General features: G+C 40.8%; 1 protein-coding gene across 4 annotated transcripts in view; it reads left to right on the top strand.

The window, feature by feature from the left end:
• The window catches only part of smarcc1a (SWI/SNF related, matrix associated, actin dependent regulator of chromatin, subfamily c, member 1a), a 30,822-nt gene extending 11,694 nt beyond the window's left edge, over positions 1-19,128 (top strand). For 2 of the 4 annotated variants that reach the window (XM_036006128.1, XM_031279409.2), the window contains exons 15-28: positions 756-827; positions 941-1,054; positions 1,695-1,848; positions 2,028-2,138; positions 2,233-2,292; positions 2,707-2,965; positions 3,267-3,428; positions 4,654-4,709; positions 6,902-7,052; positions 7,870-8,048; positions 8,462-8,596; positions 12,653-12,983; positions 14,674-14,799; positions 15,480-19,128. In XM_036006128.1, coding sequence (XP_035862021.1) covers positions 756-827; positions 941-1,054; positions 1,695-1,848; positions 2,028-2,138; positions 2,233-2,292; positions 2,707-2,965; positions 3,267-3,428; positions 4,654-4,709; positions 6,902-7,052; positions 7,870-8,048; positions 8,462-8,596; positions 12,653-12,983; positions 14,674-14,799; positions 15,480-15,571 — 2,002 coding nt within the window. In that variant the 3' untranslated portion in view covers positions 15,572-19,128. Of the gene's footprint in view, positions 1-755; positions 828-940; positions 1,055-1,694; positions 1,849-2,027; positions 2,139-2,232; positions 2,293-2,706; positions 2,966-3,266; positions 3,429-4,653; positions 4,710-6,901; positions 7,053-7,865; positions 8,049-8,461; positions 8,597-12,652; positions 12,984-14,673; positions 14,800-15,479 lie in introns of all 4 variants that reach the window. The other 2 variants (XM_036006126.1, XM_036006127.1) reach the window with 2 other exon arrangements.
• Positions 19,129-22,580: the final 3,452 nt, after the last annotated feature.

Raw genomic sequence — 22,580 nt, 5'->3', positions numbered from 1 at the left:
TTTGCCTTCTGGCTCAGCTCTCTTTTCGTCACAACGGTGCGATAAATTGAATGTAATACCGCACCCGCTGCCGCTGCCGATTCTCCGACCAATCTCCCGCTCCATTGTCCCCTCACTCGCGAACAAGACCCCCAGGTACTTGAACTCCTTCACTTGGGGTAAGGACTCATTCCCTACCTGGAGAAGGCACTCCATCGGTTTCCTGCTGAGAACCATGGCCTCAGATTTAGAGGTGCTGATCCTCATCCCAGCCGCTTCACACTCGGCTGCGAACCGATCCAGTGAGTGCTGAAGGTCACAGGCCGATGATGCCATCAGGACCACATCATCCGCAAAAAGCAGCGATGAGATCCCCAGCTCACCGAACTGCAACCCCTCTCCACCCCGACTACGCCTCGATATCCTGTCCATAAATACTACAAACAGGATTGGTGACAAAGCGCAGCCCTGTCTGCCACAAATATCGTGCTATAATGCGGAATTTAGTTTTAAAAAGGGTACCAAGGCTACTCTTATCTTTCTTTTAATTTAAACCACTAACTGTATCTTGTGCACTTAATATGAAAAAACGTGTCTCTCACTATTATGCCTCTCACTATTATAGCAGTCAAATGTGACTCGTAGGTTTAAGAAGATTGCACCTGTTAAACAGATTTTAATATAGCAGATAACAAGGAACCACCGTACATTTTTCAAATCATTGATAAAACCAAATCTTTGATTACTTTTTCCAATTTGTTTTTCTTTGCTGCTAGCATCCATGAGATTGAGAGAAGAGCCCTGCCTGAGTTCTTCAATGGAAAGAACAAGTCCAAAACTCCAGAGATGTGAGTTTGTACACACACCCATCATCCACACACGGTTACAAATGGGTTACAAATTACACGATACCACCAGACACGTGCTAATCTCTTTGCGGTTCTTCTCGACTCTTTATCAGATACCTGGCCTATCGCAACTTCATGATCGACACATATCGGCTAAACCCTCAGGAGTACCTCACCTCCACCTCCTGTCGCAGGAACTTGACCGGGGATGTCTGTGCCATCATGAGGTGAGAAAAGTATTTTTTTCCGTGTTTTAAATTTGACAAAATACCTGAAGTACATACACAAACTTAGCTCCAGATTCCCTCCCTGTCCCACATACAAACTTAAAAAGTACTTATTCAAAAGGAAAGAATCCTGTGTAGAGAGCATGCAGTGCATGAGTGCATGAGTTATTTAATAGATGACTAGTGGTTAATCAACAGTGGTAATATGTCTATATCATATATGAAACCTGCATTGGCAGTGTTTCCATCCATTTGAAATAAGCCTGCCAAATATTTATGTTTGTTGTATCCTTTTCTGACATTGTATCGGGTGTTTTCAAGCGGAATTCAGTTGTTAATTTCCAAAAACCCATCTAGCAATGAGAAGACGAGAATCTGATTTCCATGCCATTGCTATACACTTTTTAGCGATGCATAAAAATATATATTTTTTAAAACCTTTTTGGAAAGTACCCTTTAATTTGGACTAATTGTTGTACAATTCCCATATAAACAAACTTCCAGATACAATGGGAAGGTAAATGCTTTATTTTTTTAGTGTCTGCATTCTTAAGATGGGCCAGTATCAGAAGTTCTTGTCACCACAAAGACACAGAATTAATTGCATATGCAATATGCTTTTATTTCCTTCTGTGTCCAGGGTTCATGCATTTTTGGAGCAGTGGGGTTTGGTAAACTACCAGGTCGACTCTGAGAGTCGCCCTTTGCCCATGGGCCCCCCACCCACACCCCACTTCACCGTGCTGGCTGACACACCCTCTGGCCTCATGCCCCTGAACCACAGACCCCCACCGGTAAGGCAGACCAAAATATACAAGGCCGAGTGATCAATGGAAGAAAGTATTTTTTTAAATGGAGACAGTTGAGTTTTTCATTACAAAACACAATGAAAGACTGACCTAAAGATCTCTAATGGGACTAAAACAAAACTACGTAAACATTGTTGCTCACATGCTGTGTTTCATCCCATTAGATTCCCCCTCAACAGCCAATGCCCAACTTCGCCGACAAAGGCAAAGACAAGGCCATCGACCTGCAGAACTTCGGCCTTCGCAGCGACCTCTACAACAAGAAAAATCTCAAGGTCGGCACACGGCTCACTTAACAACCTTCACCACATTATGATTTTATTTCTCTTGAGCTCTTTATGTGATCATCTTGCTTTTGGGTCGCAACAGGGTAAAGCTGCCAACTCTACCAGGGATTGGACCGAGCAGGAGACTCTACTGCTGCTGGAGGTGAGGCTCAAAGGACATTAGAGACTTAAGAAACCTGTAAAAATACTTAATTGGACTTGCTGCATGTCATTCGTCTTTAACCTCTATCACTTTCCAGGCAGTTACCCTTTTTCTTTTTCTTCCCTACTTGTCCCTCTTATTCTTTTTTTTTTTTTTAACTCTTTTGTCAGCTTCATTCTCAGTGCCCTTCTTGCATCCATCCTAGCTTTGTAAATTATTTCTCTTCTTTTACAATTGAATTACCCATCCTTCCTCAGTACATAACCCTCATCCTCTCTCTCTCCAGCCCATCATTTTCCACTTTAATTTGTTCATCTGTCCTCCCACTCTTCTTCTGTCCACCTCTGTCAACATTGCACACTGACAAGATATTATGACTAAGACTTGCCTATTCACTCCCCTCACCTCTTCCAGGCCCTGGAGATGTTCAAAGACGACTGGAACAAAGTGTCTGAGCACATCGGTTCACGCACCCAGGACGAGTGTATCCTGCATTTCTTGCGGCTGCCCATTGAGGATCCATACATGGAGAGCACTGAGGCCTCCCTGGGCCCTCTGGCCTACCAGCCCATACCCTTCAGCCAGTCTGGAAACCCCGTCATGAGCACAGTAGCCTTCCTGGCCTCTGTGGTTGATCCCAGAGTGGCGTCTGCTGCTGCCAGGGCAGCCCTAGGTGAGAACGGACAGAAGGAAGATGAAACTGCAGAGTCACGTGTGAAATCTAAAGTCTCACTATGATTAAAAACATTTTTTACAATAAATATCAGGACAACAATTCTTCAAAATTTGTAGCAACATGTAAGAAAACCCATAAACGTGTAAATGAATCGGTACATACAGGCTCATACCTTTTTTCTAGCTTTCAGTTAATGTAACTTTTAATATAAAATTAAACTGGGATGGAACTGATAGATATTGGATGTGGATGTCAATTTTGAATTGTAAATGATTAAATGTCCTCTCTCTGTCTGCAGAGGAGTTCTCCCGTGTCCGTGAGGAGGTGCCGGCTGAGTTGGTGGAGGCTCACGTGAAGAAGGTGCAGGAGGCAGCCAGGAGCACAGGAAAGGTGGACCCCGCCTTCGGCCTGGAGAGCAGTGGCATCGCTGGCACCGCCCCTGAGGAACCAGAAAAGACCGGTGAGTAACATGTGACGAGGCGTAGATACAGGACCTGAAGTCGCTGGTTACCGTCTCCCTACCAGAGCAGAAAAATGTTTGTTAAAAAAAAACCCCTCTAATTTATAACCTCTAATTTGGTTTTATTCACTGCAGATTTGGTAGTTTTTGTGTATTGTAATGTATGTAGCCACTGGAGGGCAGCAGATTGTAGCATTACAATAATATGCAAACATTTAGGCAAGGAAAGGCATCTTTGGGGTGTGTATGAGGACATGTTCATGTGTCATCCCTTCGTCCTGTACTCGCATCCTTGTTTTTCCTCCATCTTTGTCTGAATATCGGGCAGATAATGATCAGTGTGTCTTGCCATTTGAAGGCGATACCCATGTCCATTTGTACCAGCAGGGTGGTGAGCTATACATAAATCTTTGTGTGTGCATACAGCCGTGGCAACCGGTGGATTAAAACAACGGTGGCAGATGGGGCAGGGGAGGAGGGGGAGCAGGAAACTGGGTCATCACTGCCATGTGCTTATTCCTTACTCTCTGTTTTGCTCAATGCTTTTATTTAAACAGACACACACACAAACTCTCTCACACAACACCAATCATTTGTTATACCTGAATTAATGCCCTCCTGAGCCACAGTTGCAATCGATGAGCTTAAATGCGCTGCCTGGCCGGAAGCTCTCGACTGACACATGCATCACACAATCAATATTCAAACCCTTAACGCACGCTCAAGTGCACCCGTGACATGGTTTAACACTCAACCGCACACATGTATTCATCCGGTCACATGTCTGCAAGCGCTTGTACACACTTCACACACGCCCTTTCCTGCTCACTTAAAATGCGTTTGACCTTAATTTCCTGTCCTCAGTTTCTTCCTTCAAACACTAGTTTTTGATGGCGTTTGCCTCAGAGAATCTATAAAGGCATTTAATTTCAATGGCACAGGATGATATGTCGGTGCTCCCTCATTCTGTTACAGTTGTATCGCAAGTGTTGAATGGATTTTTTTCTCCTTTTTTTTTTTTTTTTTCTTCTTCTTTATCTTATTATGCATGCCTAAACGCATTCTCAACCTGTTTCTTGCCCGTATTCTTGGTTTTTGGCTGCATAAACAATTCGAGAAATAAACAGTTACAATAAAAATATAGGCTTCTACACAACAATCACGAGCCATGTTGATCATTTTAAGTCTGTCATGATGCTAATTTCTCCCACTTTTTTACTTGCAGAAACCCCAGAGGCAGAGAAGATAGACACGGACACAGACTCCCAGCAGGCTGATAAGGTAAGGCCACCTTTCATATATCTTCGTGGATCATACATGTTGAGGGAAACCTGCATTTTTAGAAAATTGGTTGCATTTGTGGAAGATTGGTATAATGGAAACCTCTGCTAATTAATGGATGAAGCTGCCAATAATTAGCATTTTTTATGTCAACAAATCCCACGTAAAGACTAAAATCAACAAAGCATTAGTCCGCCTCTAAGCACTTTAAGACTTTTTTTACCCTGTATGTGGCACTCATCCTATATTGAAGAAATAATTGGTGTTTAAAGTAAATTTTCTACTCATCTACATTACAGCTGGGGGTTTTTGACCAAATGCATCGGTGTCGATATTGTAGGGTTGACTATTTGTGCTTTAACAAAATATTAATACAATGAGTTTTTAAATCAAAATTTTTTTTTATTTAGTTTTCAGTATAACAAAGTGCATTGTTGTTCATTTGTTATAGACAGGTTATATGAAAGGAATAAATAAAAAAAACAACTTATGCCAGATATATCAAAACAATAACAATAAAAGAAATACCAAAAATTATCCCTTCATGGTCACTGCCAGTATCAGCCTGTCAAGTGAATGGGTAGGCTGTAATTCCATTGAACTGTGCTTGATTAACAAGCATTGATAAACGCCTGGAATGAGTTTAAAAAAAGCTCCCCATGCGTTCTGAAACCTTGCATTTCAATGTTGAAGCGAGTACTTGATTTTACACAATTAGATTTTTGATAAATAATCACCTGTAATGTGGACACTTTACCAGTAATCTGAATAAATAAACCGCTAGTAAGTCTGGTAAGTTCAGAAATTGATATCACTTTACTGTAATGCAGCATTTAAAACCAGGAAAAGACAACAGTTGTGTCATATCACAATATCCAAAATGTAAGACGATATCCAGCCTCGTATATCGATGCGGATATAATATCGTTATATTGCCCAGCCCTCATCTACATTTGATGTTTGGTTTGGAAAGGCCCACCGGCTGAATGTAAAATTGATTTTTTTTTTTTTTTTTTCTGTTCACATTGTCCCCTCTCTGCTGGGCAGCTTGTTGGCTGATGGCTTCTTCATTAGCATCCATTAACCAGTGTAGGACACTGTGTCCAAATCACAGTGATTGTCCACCAAAAAGCGGTTAGGGTCACAATACGACCCATTGCTCCATTTGCCCTGAGGATCAGGCAACAGTGACGTTAAAACGTTCCGTTCGATTTCCCCTTTTATGAATGTCAGCGAGTACTCCTCCATTGTTAAGAGCCAGACAAGCATGTTTGTGTGCTCGTTCTTTGGGGAAATATCCATTAATTGGTCTAAACATTGATGTCTTTTGGACTAATAGTTTTTGAGAAAAGTACCTCTTCCACCTGCGTACGGAAGATTTAACGGTGTTCCGTACAGGCGACCAATGTTGTTTTCCGTACAGAGCCCATTTCATGATTTCAACGGTTCTTGTCTGTTAAAGAAAATAAATTTGAAATGTTAAAATATTTAATAGATGTAAATAAAATTCACCTTATTGATCCTTTATTAAATAACAGTGCTGTAACATAATCATTGCGTTCAGGATGACATGCAGACAGCGTCTCTGTTGACAGACTTGCTGCTGAAGTCTGGCATTGATCTTACAAATGCTCATTTCAGTGCATTTATTCAACACATGTGATTACATAATTATAATTACCTTTTTTTTTTTACAGCCTGTAATGCTGTGAGACACATAAATTAAGTGGAAATGAGTATTCTGCTCTAGTCTTTGCTGGAGCTTCCCTCGCCATGCGCTAGGGGCGCACTAGCAAACTTACTGCAATCTCACAGGAACAAATGGCCGGGTTGTCTCTTGCTTGGTGGGAAATAAAAGAGGGGGAACTGAAGATGACACTCGTATACATTTTAATCATGACCTAATATTTATTTAGTGATCGGCGAAAAAGTCATCTGTACGGAACATCGTTAATGTACCCAATACAGTTGGTGTACATTACCTGTTGTGGTTGTTTAGTTGTTCTTTGATACTGTATCCAGGCCATTTGCTACAATTCTACCATCTTTTGTGTACTGCTTTTTCTAAGTTGTGTTTTGCTACCCATAATGTTTGAATCTAAAGTCAGATCAGACTTGAAACATAGCCACGTATTTCCTGTGGCATTGACACAGGCCACTTATCATTGTGTGTCTGTGTCCTCATCCTGCAGGCAGAGTTAAAGGATGAGGCAGAGAAGCCCAGCGAGTCTGCGGAGAAGAGCGACAAGACAGAGGCCACAGAAAAGGTGAAGGAGGGATCCGAGGCGTCGGAGCGCGATGAGGAGAGTGAAGAGGGAGGGGAGGCCAAGACGGCTTCAGCAGGTAACGCCCAAATTCATAATGAAATATAAGTTGATGTTCCACACACTTTAAGTTCGTAATCTCACAACTAGAATTTCATTAACAGTTAGTTCCTAATTAAGGCTGCAACTAACTATTCAGTTCATTATCAATGAATCTGCTGATTATTTAGCGATTATCCCATTGGTCTCTAAAATGTCAGAAAGTAGTAAAAAAATGGCCATCGCGGTTTCCTAAAGCTAAGGTTACAAATCGCCTATTATGTCCGACCAACAGTCCACAACACAAAGATATTCGGTTTACTGTGACATTTGACACAGAAAAGCAGCAAATCCTTTCTGGAACTAGGGAACGTTTGGCATTTTTGCTTGAAAAATTACATTGAACGATTTATCAAAATGATTTCTTTTCGGTGAATTGAATAAATGATTAATCAGCTATATCTTTCAGCTCTACTTGTAATACAGAAGAGGTCAACTTCAGAAGTTAACTACTGATTTGTGAAAAATTTACTTGCGGGCACCCAGATAGCTCAGCTGGTAGAGCAGGCGCCCATATAGAGAGGGTAACTCCTCGACGCAGCGGCCCCGGGTTCTACTCCGCCCTGCGGCCATTTGCTGCATGTCATTCCCCCTCTCTCTCCTCTTTCATGTATTCAGCTGTCCTGTCAAATAAAGGCCTAAAATCCCCAAAAAATTATCTTTTAAAAAAAATAAAAATGTTTTACTTGCAAACGTCAGTGTGCAGAAGCATTTTTCAACACACCTGTCCCTTGATAACATCTATACAAGTGATTATTCTGAGTTTGAAGTTAAACGTCTGTCTCCGTCCCTCTCAGACAAAGACAAAGAGGAGGCTATGGAGACGTCGTCCTCAGAACAGGAGAAGGATAAGGAGGAGAAGGCAGCTACAGAGGAGGGAGATGACAAGAGGAAGAAACTGGAGCATGACATTGGAGAGGGGAACATTGCCACCGCAGCTGCTGCTGCCCTGGCATCTGCTGCCACCAAGGCCAAGGTGAGTTTTGGGGGTGTGTGTGCTGACACAGCATACACACTTAAGCAACTAAGATCTTTGCAATGTTCACCCAAGTTGTCATTTTGAAAACTTTGCTGTAAGTCATTGGTTTGATCCCATGGTTTACTTAACTATGCCAAGAATGCAGAAGACGAAAGGCGGACTGTGAATCCGTCATTCTGCTAATCGCCAATGTTCTGACCTCCTTTGTGTGTCCCGCACATCCGAATGCACGTGGAATACTAAATCTTTTCATAGGATTGGAAAGAAAATATGGGAAATACAGTATTTAAAGAAAGGTGTTAAAACCAAATTCTGGTTACAAAGCAACTGCAGAATGAGCTGAACTTGGTATTAGGAATTGATCAGATATTTATCATTTGTCTGACTCCCCTCTTACGTCATCCTTGCAGCACTTGGCGGCGGTGGAGGAGAGGAAGATCAAGTCCCTGGTGGCTCTGCTGGTGGAGACCCAGATGAAGAAGTTGGAGATCAAGCTGAGGCACTTTGAGGAGCTCGAGACCATCATGGACCGAGAGAAAGAGGCTGTAAGTCAGAAAAAAAGCTGTCGTGCTTTGTGAGTGTTGAAGTTAAGATTAAATGTGGATGCTATTGGCCAGCATTGACCCTGCAAAACTGCATGAGTTTCAACATGAACATTTCCACTTATCTCTACACACTCAGTAAGGGCTCTCAGCTATGGTTATTAATAATAAAGGTGATCTGTTAAAAGAGACTCCTCCTGCAGTCATATCCACTCACTAAAGCGTATATATACATTGGGGTTTAACTATATACGTAACTAAAACCAGAAAAAAATCTCTAATCACCATAGACAAAGGTTTGCTGAAAAGGCAGAACCTGTTTTCAATGTCCTACTGCTACAACTTGGAAATGAGACACAACACATTTGAGTAACATGTAGCTACTTACTGAAGGTTAATTTCAGACACTATGGAATAAACGTTAATTAGCAACATCTGATAGAGTCTGCCACTGGTGATGTGTCCTTTTAACCGCCAAAAGTAATGGTAAGTGCTGTTTAAAGTGAGAAGCCCGTTAATATTACCTGAATACGTGTTTGTTACTCTTCGCTAATATAAAGAATGAGGAGAGATTAAATGATAGGGGCTTTGTTAGCGCCAGAGCTTAAAGGAACACGCCGACTTATTGGGACTTTAGCTTATTACATTACATTATTACATACCCTTCTCATCTCCGTGCGAGTTGTAACTCTGTCCGACGGTTCCACCGGTAGCTATATTCTCAGAAAGGTGAAGCAGTGCTACTTGGGCGGAGTGATATGCTTTGCAGCACCTGAGAAGCCCCGAGCAGATCAGCAATGCTTCGCCTTTCTGAGAATATAGTTCCCAGTTTGTATACGGTTAAAAGATGGCTGTGTCTCATGTGACCTATTTGTACACACTCTGACTATACAAATCACAACATGTAAATAGGGACATGTTGGCGTTATGTTGTCACTTATTCGGAGCAGTAGGCTAGATGGAACCGATTACCTCCAGGATCCGTGCTAGGTTAAACTACCGGTGGAACTGTCAGACAGAGTTGCAACATGCACGGAGATGAGAAGGGTATGTGTGGACTTATCTAACTCTGGGGGTTACGGTGAATAAGACAAAGTCCCAATAAGTCGGTGTGTTCCTTTAATGTGTTCAAGTGTTTTGCTAACGTTATCTGAAATAGAACCGGCTATTGTAACCCAACACATATCGCAATTCAAACTAGCAGGACCAAAATACCACCAATCCTATTCTATATGTTGTCCCGTGTAGCAATGCTTCTTACCGGCAATTTCCACTGGATGTGGAACGTCTCCGGAACGTCGACGGAGTCATTAGGTTTCCATTAAAGTCAATGTGTGTATTTCCACTGACTGCAGAACGTCTGCGTCCCTACTCCGTCCCAGTTCCGTCAGTCCGCAGCCCTCCGGACCAGATACGCAGAGCTTCTATTTTTGACGGACGACGGAGAGCTCCGCAGCAATTCATCACAATTCAGATTGTGCGGGACAGGAAGTCGAGCACAGAAACAAAATAAAACATCCGGTAACTTTTCAAAATAAAATACACCGTGCTCACGGCAGGTCATATTTCCCTGCACTACACCTTGAAAACACAGCACAGAGTTGTTTCCCCTCTACTCCTCTGGATGGAAACAAACTATTGTTGGTTTTGTGGTTCTGTTTATAGAAACTACATCCTGTTATATCGCGCGAACATACGTGAATTCGCGAGATCTCGTGGTCGACTGGCCGCAGCCGTTAGGCAACAAATCCGGACCTGATGGGTATTGACGGACGGCGGAGCACGCAGCCGTTCCGCAGCGGAGCCGGTCCGCAGACGTTCTGCATCCTGTGGAAATCCACGGCTATACATCATTATGATTACTTGCTGGTTTTAAATAGTGAGCTATATCTGTTTTTACATAATGTGTTTTCTAGCAGCCTTAGTTGTTATACTTCCCTTAGTCCGGGAAAGTTTAAATGTATGTTTCCATCTAGTTTGTGTCATGTAAACACACCTGCTGCATCACTGGTGCAATGAATAATAGTGAATAGCTATAAAACATGTTTAAAACAAGCAAGCAGCACTTTTGAGAGAAGGCCCCATTACAGTTCTCAATTTAAACCATGTTTGATGGGTCATTTATTTTCCTTGACAGGTTGCACAAATATTAATATTTTATGAGGTTGAAACGACACCCTTTTGGTACCTGTTTGTTACTGTTTAATGTGCACATATGTATTGGGGAAACCTCTGCAAGTGCTTTTGCTGAGAAACTCGCCTCAATTTTGACTGTTGGATTTGGATTCCCTAAGTGAAACCAATCCCAACCCAGCTGAGTTTAAAAGCCTTCTGATGTTTGGCTCAAATGTTGGCCATGTTCAGTCCTCTAAGATCCTAATGAGGTTCTAAACTGCTCACAATAATTAATATCTTTGGAGTCAGTCAGTCTCTTGTTTGTTTGCAAAGTATTAAACTAGAGTTTCAAAATGATGAATAATTATGGAGTGAAACACATTTTTGAGAAGAAAGAGGACATTTTTTAATGACAGTTATGATTCAGAATGATGAGACATTGTGCTTGCATGAAGAAAGTAAATGGTCAGTGAATTACAGGATTTTGTAAAAATCCCAAAATGACCCAGTGTCACACAGTTCTACTTCTGTGGTTTCTAAATTGAAATGAGTAGCAAGTAAATGTTTGCAGTTCATCGGCCGAAGTTGGCCACTGAACAAGTTGCTTCCCACGTGGTCCAAATCCTCCACAGAGACTGAAGAGGAGACATAGAATTACTTCTTTTGTGAACGAGCTGAATTGAGAATGAAAGATTTCCCAGAGCAAAGCAGCTGTATAGTCAGGCAAGTGAAACTGTTACCTGCCTCTTCAGTGCCATTGAATAGCCCTCAGCTCTGTGTGTGTGTCCTGTCGCTGGCCAATCCCTGGAGACGCCAGTGAGAGTGTAAAACTGTGTTTTCACGGTGGAGGCATCGGGAGCGTAGCCCAGTTTCACAGCTGTAAATAGTGCATGAAAAGAAGTCTGGTTTACCAAAGCTTTCCAAAGACTGGCGAGAAATCAAACCTCTGCTGCTGCCATAAGCTGTAAAACATAGAACTTCTAAAAAACAAAAAAAACAAAGATCCACACAGCAAAGAGGCACAAGACAGTTTTACACCGAGTCTTCACAGGCCTGTGCATGCACCATCGCCTCTACAGACCTGCAAGCAACCAATGAATTGTACATTTGTGCTGCTCTCTCGTCCTCATGTCGTTGAGCTTCATAAAGCCAAAAAGAGAATCTTTATACAAGCATGCAAGCGTTTTTTAAAGTGCTCAGTTCACCCAAATTACTAAGACATATTTTTTCACTTAGCCCTAGTTGAATCTAGCCATGCAGATACTTTTTTTTTGTGTATGTCCACTTTATGAGAGCATTGACGACAACAGTGGGAAACCTCAATTTTTTACCTCTTTATTTTACAGTCCGTTATACTAACTTTTAAAGTAAGTAATTAAGTGAAATATTGGTAATGGTCTAATGAAACTTTAAAATTGCTGAGGACACCCAGGGCCCTTTTCATGGACTCTTAGTGTTCCAGAGATCCACCGTTATACAACACCCTGTCCCTCACCTCATTAATGTTTACAATTCGTCTATAATTTTATCTTCTTTCTGTATACTGTAAAACTATATTTTATTATGTTGGTAATTCTGTACACCCGACATCTTTTGCATGTCGGTCTGTCCAGATAGAGAGGGTTTCACCTCTGTTGCTCTTCCTAGGGATTCTAACATTTGTTTCCTTAGTTACAGATTTTTTTTTTCTTCCCTTTTCTGAATCGAGGGTCTAAGGACAGATTGTGTTGTCTGCTCTACAGATTGTAAATCCCCTTGAGTCAAATTTGTAATTTGGGGTATTGGGCTATATAATTATTATTTTTTTTTTTTTACTAGACTTGACTCACCTACCAGCCGTTAGTGGGCAGCTGAATGTCATTCTCATTATAACTCATTCTTATTATAACAAATCTCTTCATTTAATCACCTTTCATGGCATTTCCTCCCATCTTCTTTTTGCAGTTGGAGCTTCAGCGACAGCAGCTGCTCACTGAGCGACAGGCGTTCCACATGGAGCAGCTCAAGTATGCCGAGATGAAGGCGAGGCAGCAGATGGAGCAGCAAGCCGCCGCCGCGGCTGCCGCTGCTGCCCAGGCTCAAGGACAGGGGCAGGCTCCTGGATCTGGACCCCACTCTGGGCCCCCTCCATCAGGCATGCACCCTGGAGGGCCCCCGCCACACCACGGTGCACCAGTGCCCTACCATGGAGGGCCTCCACCCGGTGCTGCCATGCACCCAGGCTACCCTCCGATGGGTCACCACCCCATGGCCCCTCACCACCCAGGACAGACAGGTGAGAGACAAACGCATGGCAAGTAGAGGTGGTAATTGTTCTCGTGGTCCATACTGGCTGTGAAGACATCCCTTCTTTAAGCGTAATGTGAGAGATGGGGACAGGGTGTCCGCAGGGTTTTAAAAAGTATTAAAAGGTAGTAAATCAAATTGGTAAAAATGAAGGCCATTAAAAGGTATTAATCGCCATTTTACGAGGTATTAATTTTTTGAATAATTTTTTTGCTTCTTTTATTATGTCTATTTAAAGTTGATCTTGTAAAGTTTGTGTGATATTATATCCTATCCTGCATCGGGTGATAGCCTATCTTAGCCTGACAAGCCAGACCCACAGTTGTCTTTCAAATTTCCTCTGCACGCTACAACCAAGCAGAGCAACGAAGAAGATGTTAAGAAAATATTGTATAGGGACAGTAGAAGTGGATAGGTAATTCAGATTGATTAAGGACATGTGTTAGCGGTCTCAGTGTGCAAGGTGGTTTTGTGCATTCTCTTAACAGTGTGGAAGTGTCATTGCTTTTACCTAAATTTATTTGAACAAGTTCTGAAAAAATCTACTATGCACTCCTAGCTCTCTATGTCTACGTTTTTCATGTTGGTTTTGAGCGGTATGCTCCCCTCGTGGGGAAGAAAAAGCTATTTAATTGAAGCACTTACCATGAGATCACAGCTTCACTTAGTTTGAAATGGTTATAATTAGTATCAGAAGTTCAAACGGTGAATGCTTGTCTGTATGTCTGTCTGTTTTCTTGTATTTCACTTGCCATGTGTACTCATTTGGGTGACTGTACATACAGAAGAAGGTTCACTTAGTTTTAAGTGGTTATAATGGCATCAGTGAATGCTTGTTTCTTTGAACTGCTTTAATTGATCATTTTATTTCATCTATTAATGTTATTCTAAAGGTGAAATAAATGCAAGATGGGTTAGGGTTGCAAGATGTTTCCAAAGTCAGTGAGTCTTAATGTGTTCTGTTGACTTTTCCTATCTGCATTGTTCTATTGGCCTAGAGGGTGTAGTTTTATAAATCTCAAACTCCGTTTAATGGTCAGAAACGTGTTGCCGTATAAACCTGTATCTCACTGGCGTGTTTGTTTTAAAAAAAATATTGAAGGTATTAAAAATGGTATTAAAATGTATTGAATTTACCTCCAGGATTTCTGTATATACCCTGTGGGGAACAACATCCACAGTCCTTAATGTGTGTTTAAAAAAAAAAAAAAAAAAAAAAAAGTATGAAATACATCTGAAGTTAATGAGGCTTCAGCAATCTTGAGTTAGACAAATCAAGTGGATATCTTATAAAGTTGCAGTTCTAAAACTCCCTTTTTGTGCTTCCCTGTAAAGTGTCTCCTTGCTGAGCCACAGACCGTAAAGGGGTAGTAACACAAAGAGGTAACTTTGTACTAAAATGACTAACTTTGGAAGAAACCGTCTTAGACGTCTGCCGCCTCATTTAAGCTTTAGGTACACAGAACCAGAGGACTGTGGATTTTGTCCTCCATCACTTATTTTAAAAATGCTTTCACAAGGGGATTTCTTTGTGGCCAGTATGGAGAGGGGAAACAATTACAGCAAACAAAAACCTTTTCAATATACACATGGGCACATTAGTGTTTTTTCAAAAAAGAGTTCATCTTTTGTATGTGCGAAGAATTTTGTCTGATTTAACCTGATTTTCTGCGCTACAGGACCAATGGGACCAGGCCAGCCCATACCGGGACGTATGATGCCTGGCCCACCCTCTGCCGCCCCCCCTCCTGGCGGCATGCCTCCTATGATGCCCCCACGTCACCCTGGAGCACCCAACGGCATGTGTGAGTACAAATCTCCTTCTGCCACACAATCTCATTATGTTTGTGTTGTGTGTTTTTACATATATAGATTATAGGTTTGTGTACACCAGATTTGAAGGCTTTTTATTGGATTGTTGTGTACACCATTTAATTCACCAAAACCAGTATACTTCATGGGTGTTTTTAGAACCCAGTATTTACACCACAAATCACTAAAGCTTTCTGGGAATCTAAATATCACAGCGATCCAAAAGCTGACAGCTGGTATTTACTTTAAATGCCAGGTGCAGCTAAACGTTTGTGTCATTGCTGCTTATTAGCATCACATCACACACCAATCAGCAACTGAAATCAGGCTGCAGCATGATGACAGCTTTTGAAATAGAGCCCTTGTTTTTTTTCCCATCAATTTTCTTTTGAAGGATGTGTCTGTACCTGTATTGTAGTTGTGATTAGCTGATATATACTTTAAGAATAATGTATAGGGAGTTACCCTATCCTAAACCAAAGTATCAACATAAATGTCTTCTTTTCTGTCTTATTATTCATCTCATCACCCTTGAGATTTACCCAACAGCCCTTTGGGTGGGTCCAGACTCTAGACCCCCATGTTGGAAACCACCGTCAATGCCACCATGGCGTTTCCTTTACCCCATAAAGCGCTTCTTTTCTTGGTCTAAAAACCAATTTCCTCTTTCCAGACCCTGGCCCACAACCTGCACAGCCTGAAGCGGTACCTCAAGTTCCTGTGGGTCCTCCAGCGCCCGCGAGTGGCCGAGTGGCTGAAAACTAAGACCCACATTGACACAAACACACACACACACACATACACACACACAAAACTAACTATCTCTGAACCCCTTTTTGATGGCCTTTGCTACTGGCTCGGTGTATTTCCCCTCAACACTCAAAACTACTATCAACTTTATTACAGGTCACACACACCCACATACACACTCAGGGTCTCTAAGTGGCAAGGGTAACCCAATTATCCAAACACACATCCAGACTTCCTCTCAGGGCACAGCGCAAGGGTCGTCGTAGTAATAAACACTGTTTTCTGCTCTGTTGGGCCAGATGGAGGTTGGAGAGAATGGACTGTGTATGGAAAACAAAACCAGGAGAGAGAACGATAAAAAAAAAAAACCTGTCTTTCTTACCTTTTTTCTCTGTTCAATGCTGTTTCAATGACACTCTAATCCCCCTTCCCTTCTCTCTTTAAATCACACACCTCCTTATGTCTGGTGCCTCTTTTTGCAAGCCAAACACTAGAGGGAGCTAGTGAGAGCAGAAGGCTGGTCAGACATGCAGGGGTGTGAGTGTGTGCTGAGTAACCTCCGCTGTAACACACACACGCACGTTATTCAGATTATGATATGACTAAATCGCACACACACACAGAGGGGACCCAGCCTGCCCTCGTCTTGTTGAGTATCTACCTCTCGCCCCTCTTTAAATGATACACTGTAGTTCTGTGTGTGGGTGTGTGTGTCTGTGAAAGTGTTTCATGGCCCTTCACGCGTCTGCCACCTCTGACCAAAGTTTGTGCCACTTGTGTAATCTTTGCTTTTCCATTTGAGACTTTTGCAATAATGAGTTGAGATACAGACAGAAGATACTCTTTGGTCAAAAAGTTGGACAAATGAGGAAGGTTTAGGGATAAAAAAAAAAAAAAAAACTAAACTTGACATGTTTTTTTAAGACTTGTTAATAGTTATTGAAGGTTCTTCTGTCTTGCCGATGTGTTTAAATTTTTGGACAACAATGGAGTTCTATGGCACAGAGGAACCAATTCATGGTTGGTTTTGGTTCTGATAAAAATCAGTTTTCCTCGATACGTCACCACCTAGGTGCAGTTAATAAATGGATCATTGGAGCAGTGTGCGAGCGATTTATTTCTGTTACTTCATAAATTTGCTCACTTTTGGCTCAGCATGTCGTCCTTGGTTTGGATGTGCGTGCATACTCCTATTGGTTTTGGTTCCTTGACTAGATTTGTTGACCATAAGGAAAATGTACTATATCACCAGACGTATCTTTTAAACATTAAAGCAAAAGTCTCAAATCTGATTACTTGTGAGACACAAGCCGAGGCTCAGTCAGACCATTACAGGACAGATGGCTAAACACACAATCGTTCCCTCTGCCCCACTCTAACCACAGTACTGTAACACACACACACACACACACACACACAGATAGAAATGTAAGCTAAGCTGAGGCTCACACTGGAGGCTGCATGCACACACTGACTTGACCAGACCCTGTCCCCAACGCACTGGACAACCACACACACCGATACATGAACACACACATACATATAATCTCCTGCTGACCTTCCCACAGCCTTTACAGAGAGGGAGACGCTGTGATGCGGCTCGACTGAGACATCAGAACATGGATGATGCTCTTCCTCAGCGCGGTGGGCTTCTAGATGTTTTTAGGTGCTGATACTGTAGCGAATAAACCCCGCCACCCTCCTCCTCTGCTCACGCCTAGTGCTGCCTACCTCGCTAGCCCCGCCTCACACACAAAAACATTTTTGCTTTTATGGCCACCAGCCACGGGAAAACTAAAGCAATATTCTCATTCCTGTGTATCAACCTATTTGTGGTCGGCACACTGAGAAATGCGGCTCTACCAACGAGAAGCAATCATGATTTCACAGTTTGGTCCTCAAATTCTGTGTCCTGTGGTGTTGTAGTACATAAAAAGCTGCGTAAACAAGGGGAACAACCACCGAACATTTATTTATAGAGCTGAAATTATAGGCAATTGATTTAGTCAATCCACAGGAAATTAATTGAGAACTATTTTGTGATTTGTCATTTTTCATGCAAAAATAACTAAACATTCTCTGGTTCCAGCTTTTCAGATTTTGGTGATTTTCTTTGTCTTATATGATGATTAATTGAATATCTATAGACATATAATAGACATCACCTTGAGCTTCAGGAGTTTGTAAGATGTGCATTTTTACTATCTCCTGACATGTTATTGACTGAAATAATCTGCCCTGTTCTTTTCATTATCAATTAATTGTTTAATCCTGCAATTTAAAGCTGTACTCAGCAGATATTTGGTAATTTTGCTTGGTAATCAATTACCTAGATTACCTGTTCCTGAACCTGTTCGGTTCATTCTTGACCCTTGCCAAGAAGCAGTCTCATTCGTACTATTGTATCACACAATATTCCTCAGCAGTTGTTGTTGTAGATGTTCAAATTTCCATTGTTTTCTGCGCATTTTAACGACTTTGTGCATTTTGGCTTAAAAGTTTAGACTGAAAGTTCATTCTCAACCTCGGAATCCGCAGTTGGCTCAACAATCTCACCAGAAGATCCGTTTGTAGCTGTTGAGCAGCTTTTGGTTGTATTACAATCTTCCTCGGCAGATGAGGTTGCCCAGTTGTCGTGGAAATCCCTAAAATGCTCAAAATAGATTTGGACAGCTACAATTCCATGACAAGTGCTTGAGGAATACCATGTATTTCAATCAAAAGCTCTAGAACAGCTAATAAAGGACCACGCGACAAGATTGTTTAGCCAACTAATCAATTGTTTTCAGCCCTACACGAATATAAAAAACGGTGACATGAATTAGCTTTATACATTTTCCATACGTCTTTGAGTTTACCATGCATGTTGGCTTGAAATAAAGCTAAACTCATTCTGACAATAGGAAAATGAGTAAGCTAAACTCGAGTGGCGTTACCCTCCTGCTCACTCTAATTTCCTCAGAAATTGAACGGATATGACGCGCTGCATCGCTCTTCAGTCGACACACAGGTTGATAATAAGCTCAAAGGTTTTTTTAATGTGAAGTTTTAACTGAAATTACTCCTCTCCCCCCTCGCTAGCACTCTCTGCTACCTCTTCCTTGTCCATTTGCTAGCTACCTCTTCTAGAAATCTTCCTCTCGCTATCTGCTACCTCTCTGCGCACCCCTTCGCTACCTCTCGTTCCCATTTCCTTTCTTTTTATTTCATCTTTTTTTTTTTTCCTGCCCACGTGACTGCTTCATCACTGATTGTTGCTCTCTTCTACCAGTCTGATGGAAGAAGAAAACACACGTACAGTCGTTCACTCACGCTCTCATTCACCGCGCCCTCCTTTCCCATTCAACATCTTTACAGGCTTGTTATGTAATATCACTTAAATATGACGGGAATCCCCTTACATATATTATCTTTAATCTATACTTTTTTGTGTTGGTATGTATTTTTAAGGAGACGTTTTGTGTAGATGGAAGTTATGTTATTTGAAAGTTTGTAGAATTTTGTTTTTTCTTTTGTATGGGGTCTGTTGGTACTTGGACCTAGACACTGTCAAATAAACTGTTTTGTATGAGCTTGATGTCCCAATATCTTTTATTGTTTTGATTCATTTTCCTCGCTACTTCTTTAGACAACATGATTCTCATAAGCCAGCATGAATCCAACAAGGTTTTACTCTGAGGGAAATATTCCACAAGGGGGGGGAGCTGTATGTGCTTTAAAGGCTGATCCAGTCACCTGAAAAGTAATTTTGGTTCACACTGTCTGCGCTCAAAAATCTGACTGCACAGTGCTACTTTGAGACAGTTGTGTGTTGAGCTGAGTAAAAAAAAAAAGTAAAGTTGTGACCTCTTGTTAAAAAAAATTAAATAGCCATTTTCTAGTTTAGGCGCAATGTCTGAGTTGTTAGAATCTACAACAAAGTGACAGATGTGTAATCTGAAGATGAATGTTGTTACTGTATTTTGTACAGCATTTACAACATTATTGTTGTTTTTCATAAACTGCAGCTCCAGGAGGAGAAACTGGATTATCTATTTGTGTCTCCCTCTTGCCTTTGTGTTGGGATTAGGGACGCTGCTACAAAACATCTGTACGTAATGCATTTACAGTGTGTAAACTAGTGACATCACGGGCTTATCAAGCTGTTGTGGAAGTGTGGATTCGTAGTATTTCCAACAAAATGCATAAAAGCTCATCACCAGCAGTACATGCAACAATTCCTATAAAAGAAAAATGTATAAAACAATGCCTTATCAATGTGATTCACTGTAAGATTTCTAAATACAAAAATAATTACTAGAAAAAACAAAAAAGAGACTTGTAGCAAGCCAGAAATTTGCTGAATAACAAAACGTTATTGTATTAACTCAATCCATTTTTTTATATATATATATATATAAATAAATAAAATAAAGAAAAAAATTTGCAGAGTGAACCGTGGTGAGATTTTGGATTGACGTTGCACATCATTTTAGGTCGTTAGATTACTTTCTGTATTTCTACATCCAATCCGCTACAAGTACAGTAGTAGTGTAGCTCTGTGTGTGTGTGTGTAACCAGAGTCCTGCCGCTGTGTAAAACATAATCCCGGCCGGCCGGCTCTGTAATCTGGCGAGAGGGGGGGATTTCTCTACCCAGCAGATTGACCATGAGGATGTTATTGAGAGGGATGAGGGGCCAGAGGGCGATTACTCCCTCTGTGGGATGGGGAGAGGGGGTGGGGTGTGGGAAAGGGCCTTTATTTGTATCAAGTTTTGTGAAGGTGCAATGTAGTTCAATTTTCATGTGAGGCCTGAAGCTAACATTTTTTTAGTTGTTGATTCCTGGATGCTAGATTTTGAACTTCACTAACAAACCAGTTGCAAACACCCTTTATCAAGTCCAACACATGGGTTCAAAGCTTTTTTGCCTCAAAGGGATAGTTCAGAATTTTTGGAGTATGGTTGTATGCGGTAGTCTACTTCTCCATGAAGCAGACAGGAGTACCGACACGGAAGCGGGGGCAGCAGCTAAAAGTATTTTAGACACCTAAAAAAAGACTGACCTTAAAATGGCTATATAAGTTAGTGTAAACTACATTAAGAATATTTTCACAGCTTTACCTTGCTGTCAAACAGCCCTGAAGTTATCTATGCTCTCGTCAAAGCCACCAGACTCCATTGACAAAAATAGTAATTTTACCTCGCAGATGAGTTGCTGGTCCACCACTGCCTCGATTAATTAGTTTGTCTTTTAGTTTTGTCAGTTCCTAACCCTTTTAAAATACACAAAAAGTCACACAATAACACAAACAAACTAAACATCAAGTCCAACTCTCAAACCTCTGAGCTGCTCTGGACTGCTTTCTAGACAGGTTTCCAGAGCAGATGAGTGAACAGACCAACTGCCTGCCAAAGGAAAAAAAAAAAGGCCTATTTGCATTTTGCTGATACTCCTACTGAGAATATCTGACAGGGCGTGAGGAAGAAGGGGTCAAGTGTTTACACAAGGGAATTTAACTTGACACAGGTTCAAACAGTGACCTTTCAGTTGGTCTGTCTCTTAGCAGTCTGCAGCGATGCTGACGTCCGATGTCTATGTTTAGGTGTGAATTTCATATTCTCTTCCTGTCATATTCAAATGATATGAATGAGGCTGACAGCGGAGAGTAACATGATTGACACATGTCTGCTGAGCCTTGCTCTCGCGTCAGTCTTTTGCTAAGAAAGGCAAACAATTAATGAAGTCTGGATGTTCAGTCTTCTTCCACCGGACTGAGTCACTTTCCAGGGGTGAAGAAAGCTCAGGAAATGTCATCGTAGGATTTCATGCATGTCACAAGACGTAGCTGTGGTTTCACCTTGAGATCTCATTATTACTGTGCGCATAAATGAATTCTACGGATCGATTTCTAACAAATATTAGAATGCATTTGCGATACAAAAAAAATACTTCATGTGTTGCAGTTTGTGCAGGCTTGCAGCTGACAATGTTTTGCACACTAGATGAAGTTAATTTATGGATTTCTCTTTATTTTTCATAATTTTGTTGACGTTAGAGATGGTAAACAACAGTTAAATTCTTAATTTCGCCCAGCTGCGTTTGCTCAGTCGTTCTGGTCATTGCTCATTCCCTCAGTTGCATCCATCCTTTTGACTTCTTCATCATGCAGCCTCCAGCTGGTGTAGAGTGAATAAATGAACAAAGCAAAGATATATATATATATATATATATATATATATATATATATATATATATATATATTTATATATATATATATATATATATATATATATATATATATATTTATATATATATATATATATTTTATATATATATATATATATTTTATATATATATATTTTATATATATATATATATATATTTTATATATATATATATTATATATATATATATATATATATATATATATATATATATATATACAGTGCTGCTCATAAGTATTCATACCCATGCTAAAGTTGACTAAAAAAAAGAATAAATTTCCCTTGGCCTTTGGAATGAAAATTGCCCCACATCATCACATACCCTTCACCATACCTAGAGATTGGCATGGTTTTATTTCAGTTAACCTAATAGCTAACTGAGATAAGATCCATATCAATGCAAATCAAACCAGGCCAAGGGAACGTTATCAGTATGCATAGTATCCTGGATCCATGAAATAACTGACCTTTAAAAATAAAAATCTGCCTGCCTCTATGGGAATTTAACATAGGGGTATGTATAATTATGGCCCCTGTATTTTAAGGAAGAACATTTATTTATTTACAATACATTATTAATTCACAAAAAAAAGTGTCCTTTATTTTTCATAATTTTGTTGACGTTAGAGATGGTAAACAACAGTTAAATTATTAATTTCGCCCAGCTGCGTTTGCTCAGTCGTTCTGGTCATTGCTCATTCCCTCAGTTGCATCCATCCTTTTGACTTCTTCATCATGCAGCCTCCAGCTGGTGTAGAGTGAATAAATGAACAAAGCAAAGATATATATATAATATATATATATATATATTTTTTTTT

Source organism: Sander lucioperca, chromosome 10 (genome assembly GCF_008315115.2).
Source record: "Sander lucioperca isolate FBNREF2018 chromosome 10, SLUC_FBN_1.2, whole genome shotgun sequence".
NCBI classification, from domain to species: domain Eukaryota; kingdom Metazoa; phylum Chordata; class Actinopteri; order Perciformes; family Percidae; genus Sander; species Sander lucioperca.
Note: the sequence above shows the minus strand (reverse complement) of the source record. Positions and strands in the feature narration are given on the sequence as shown.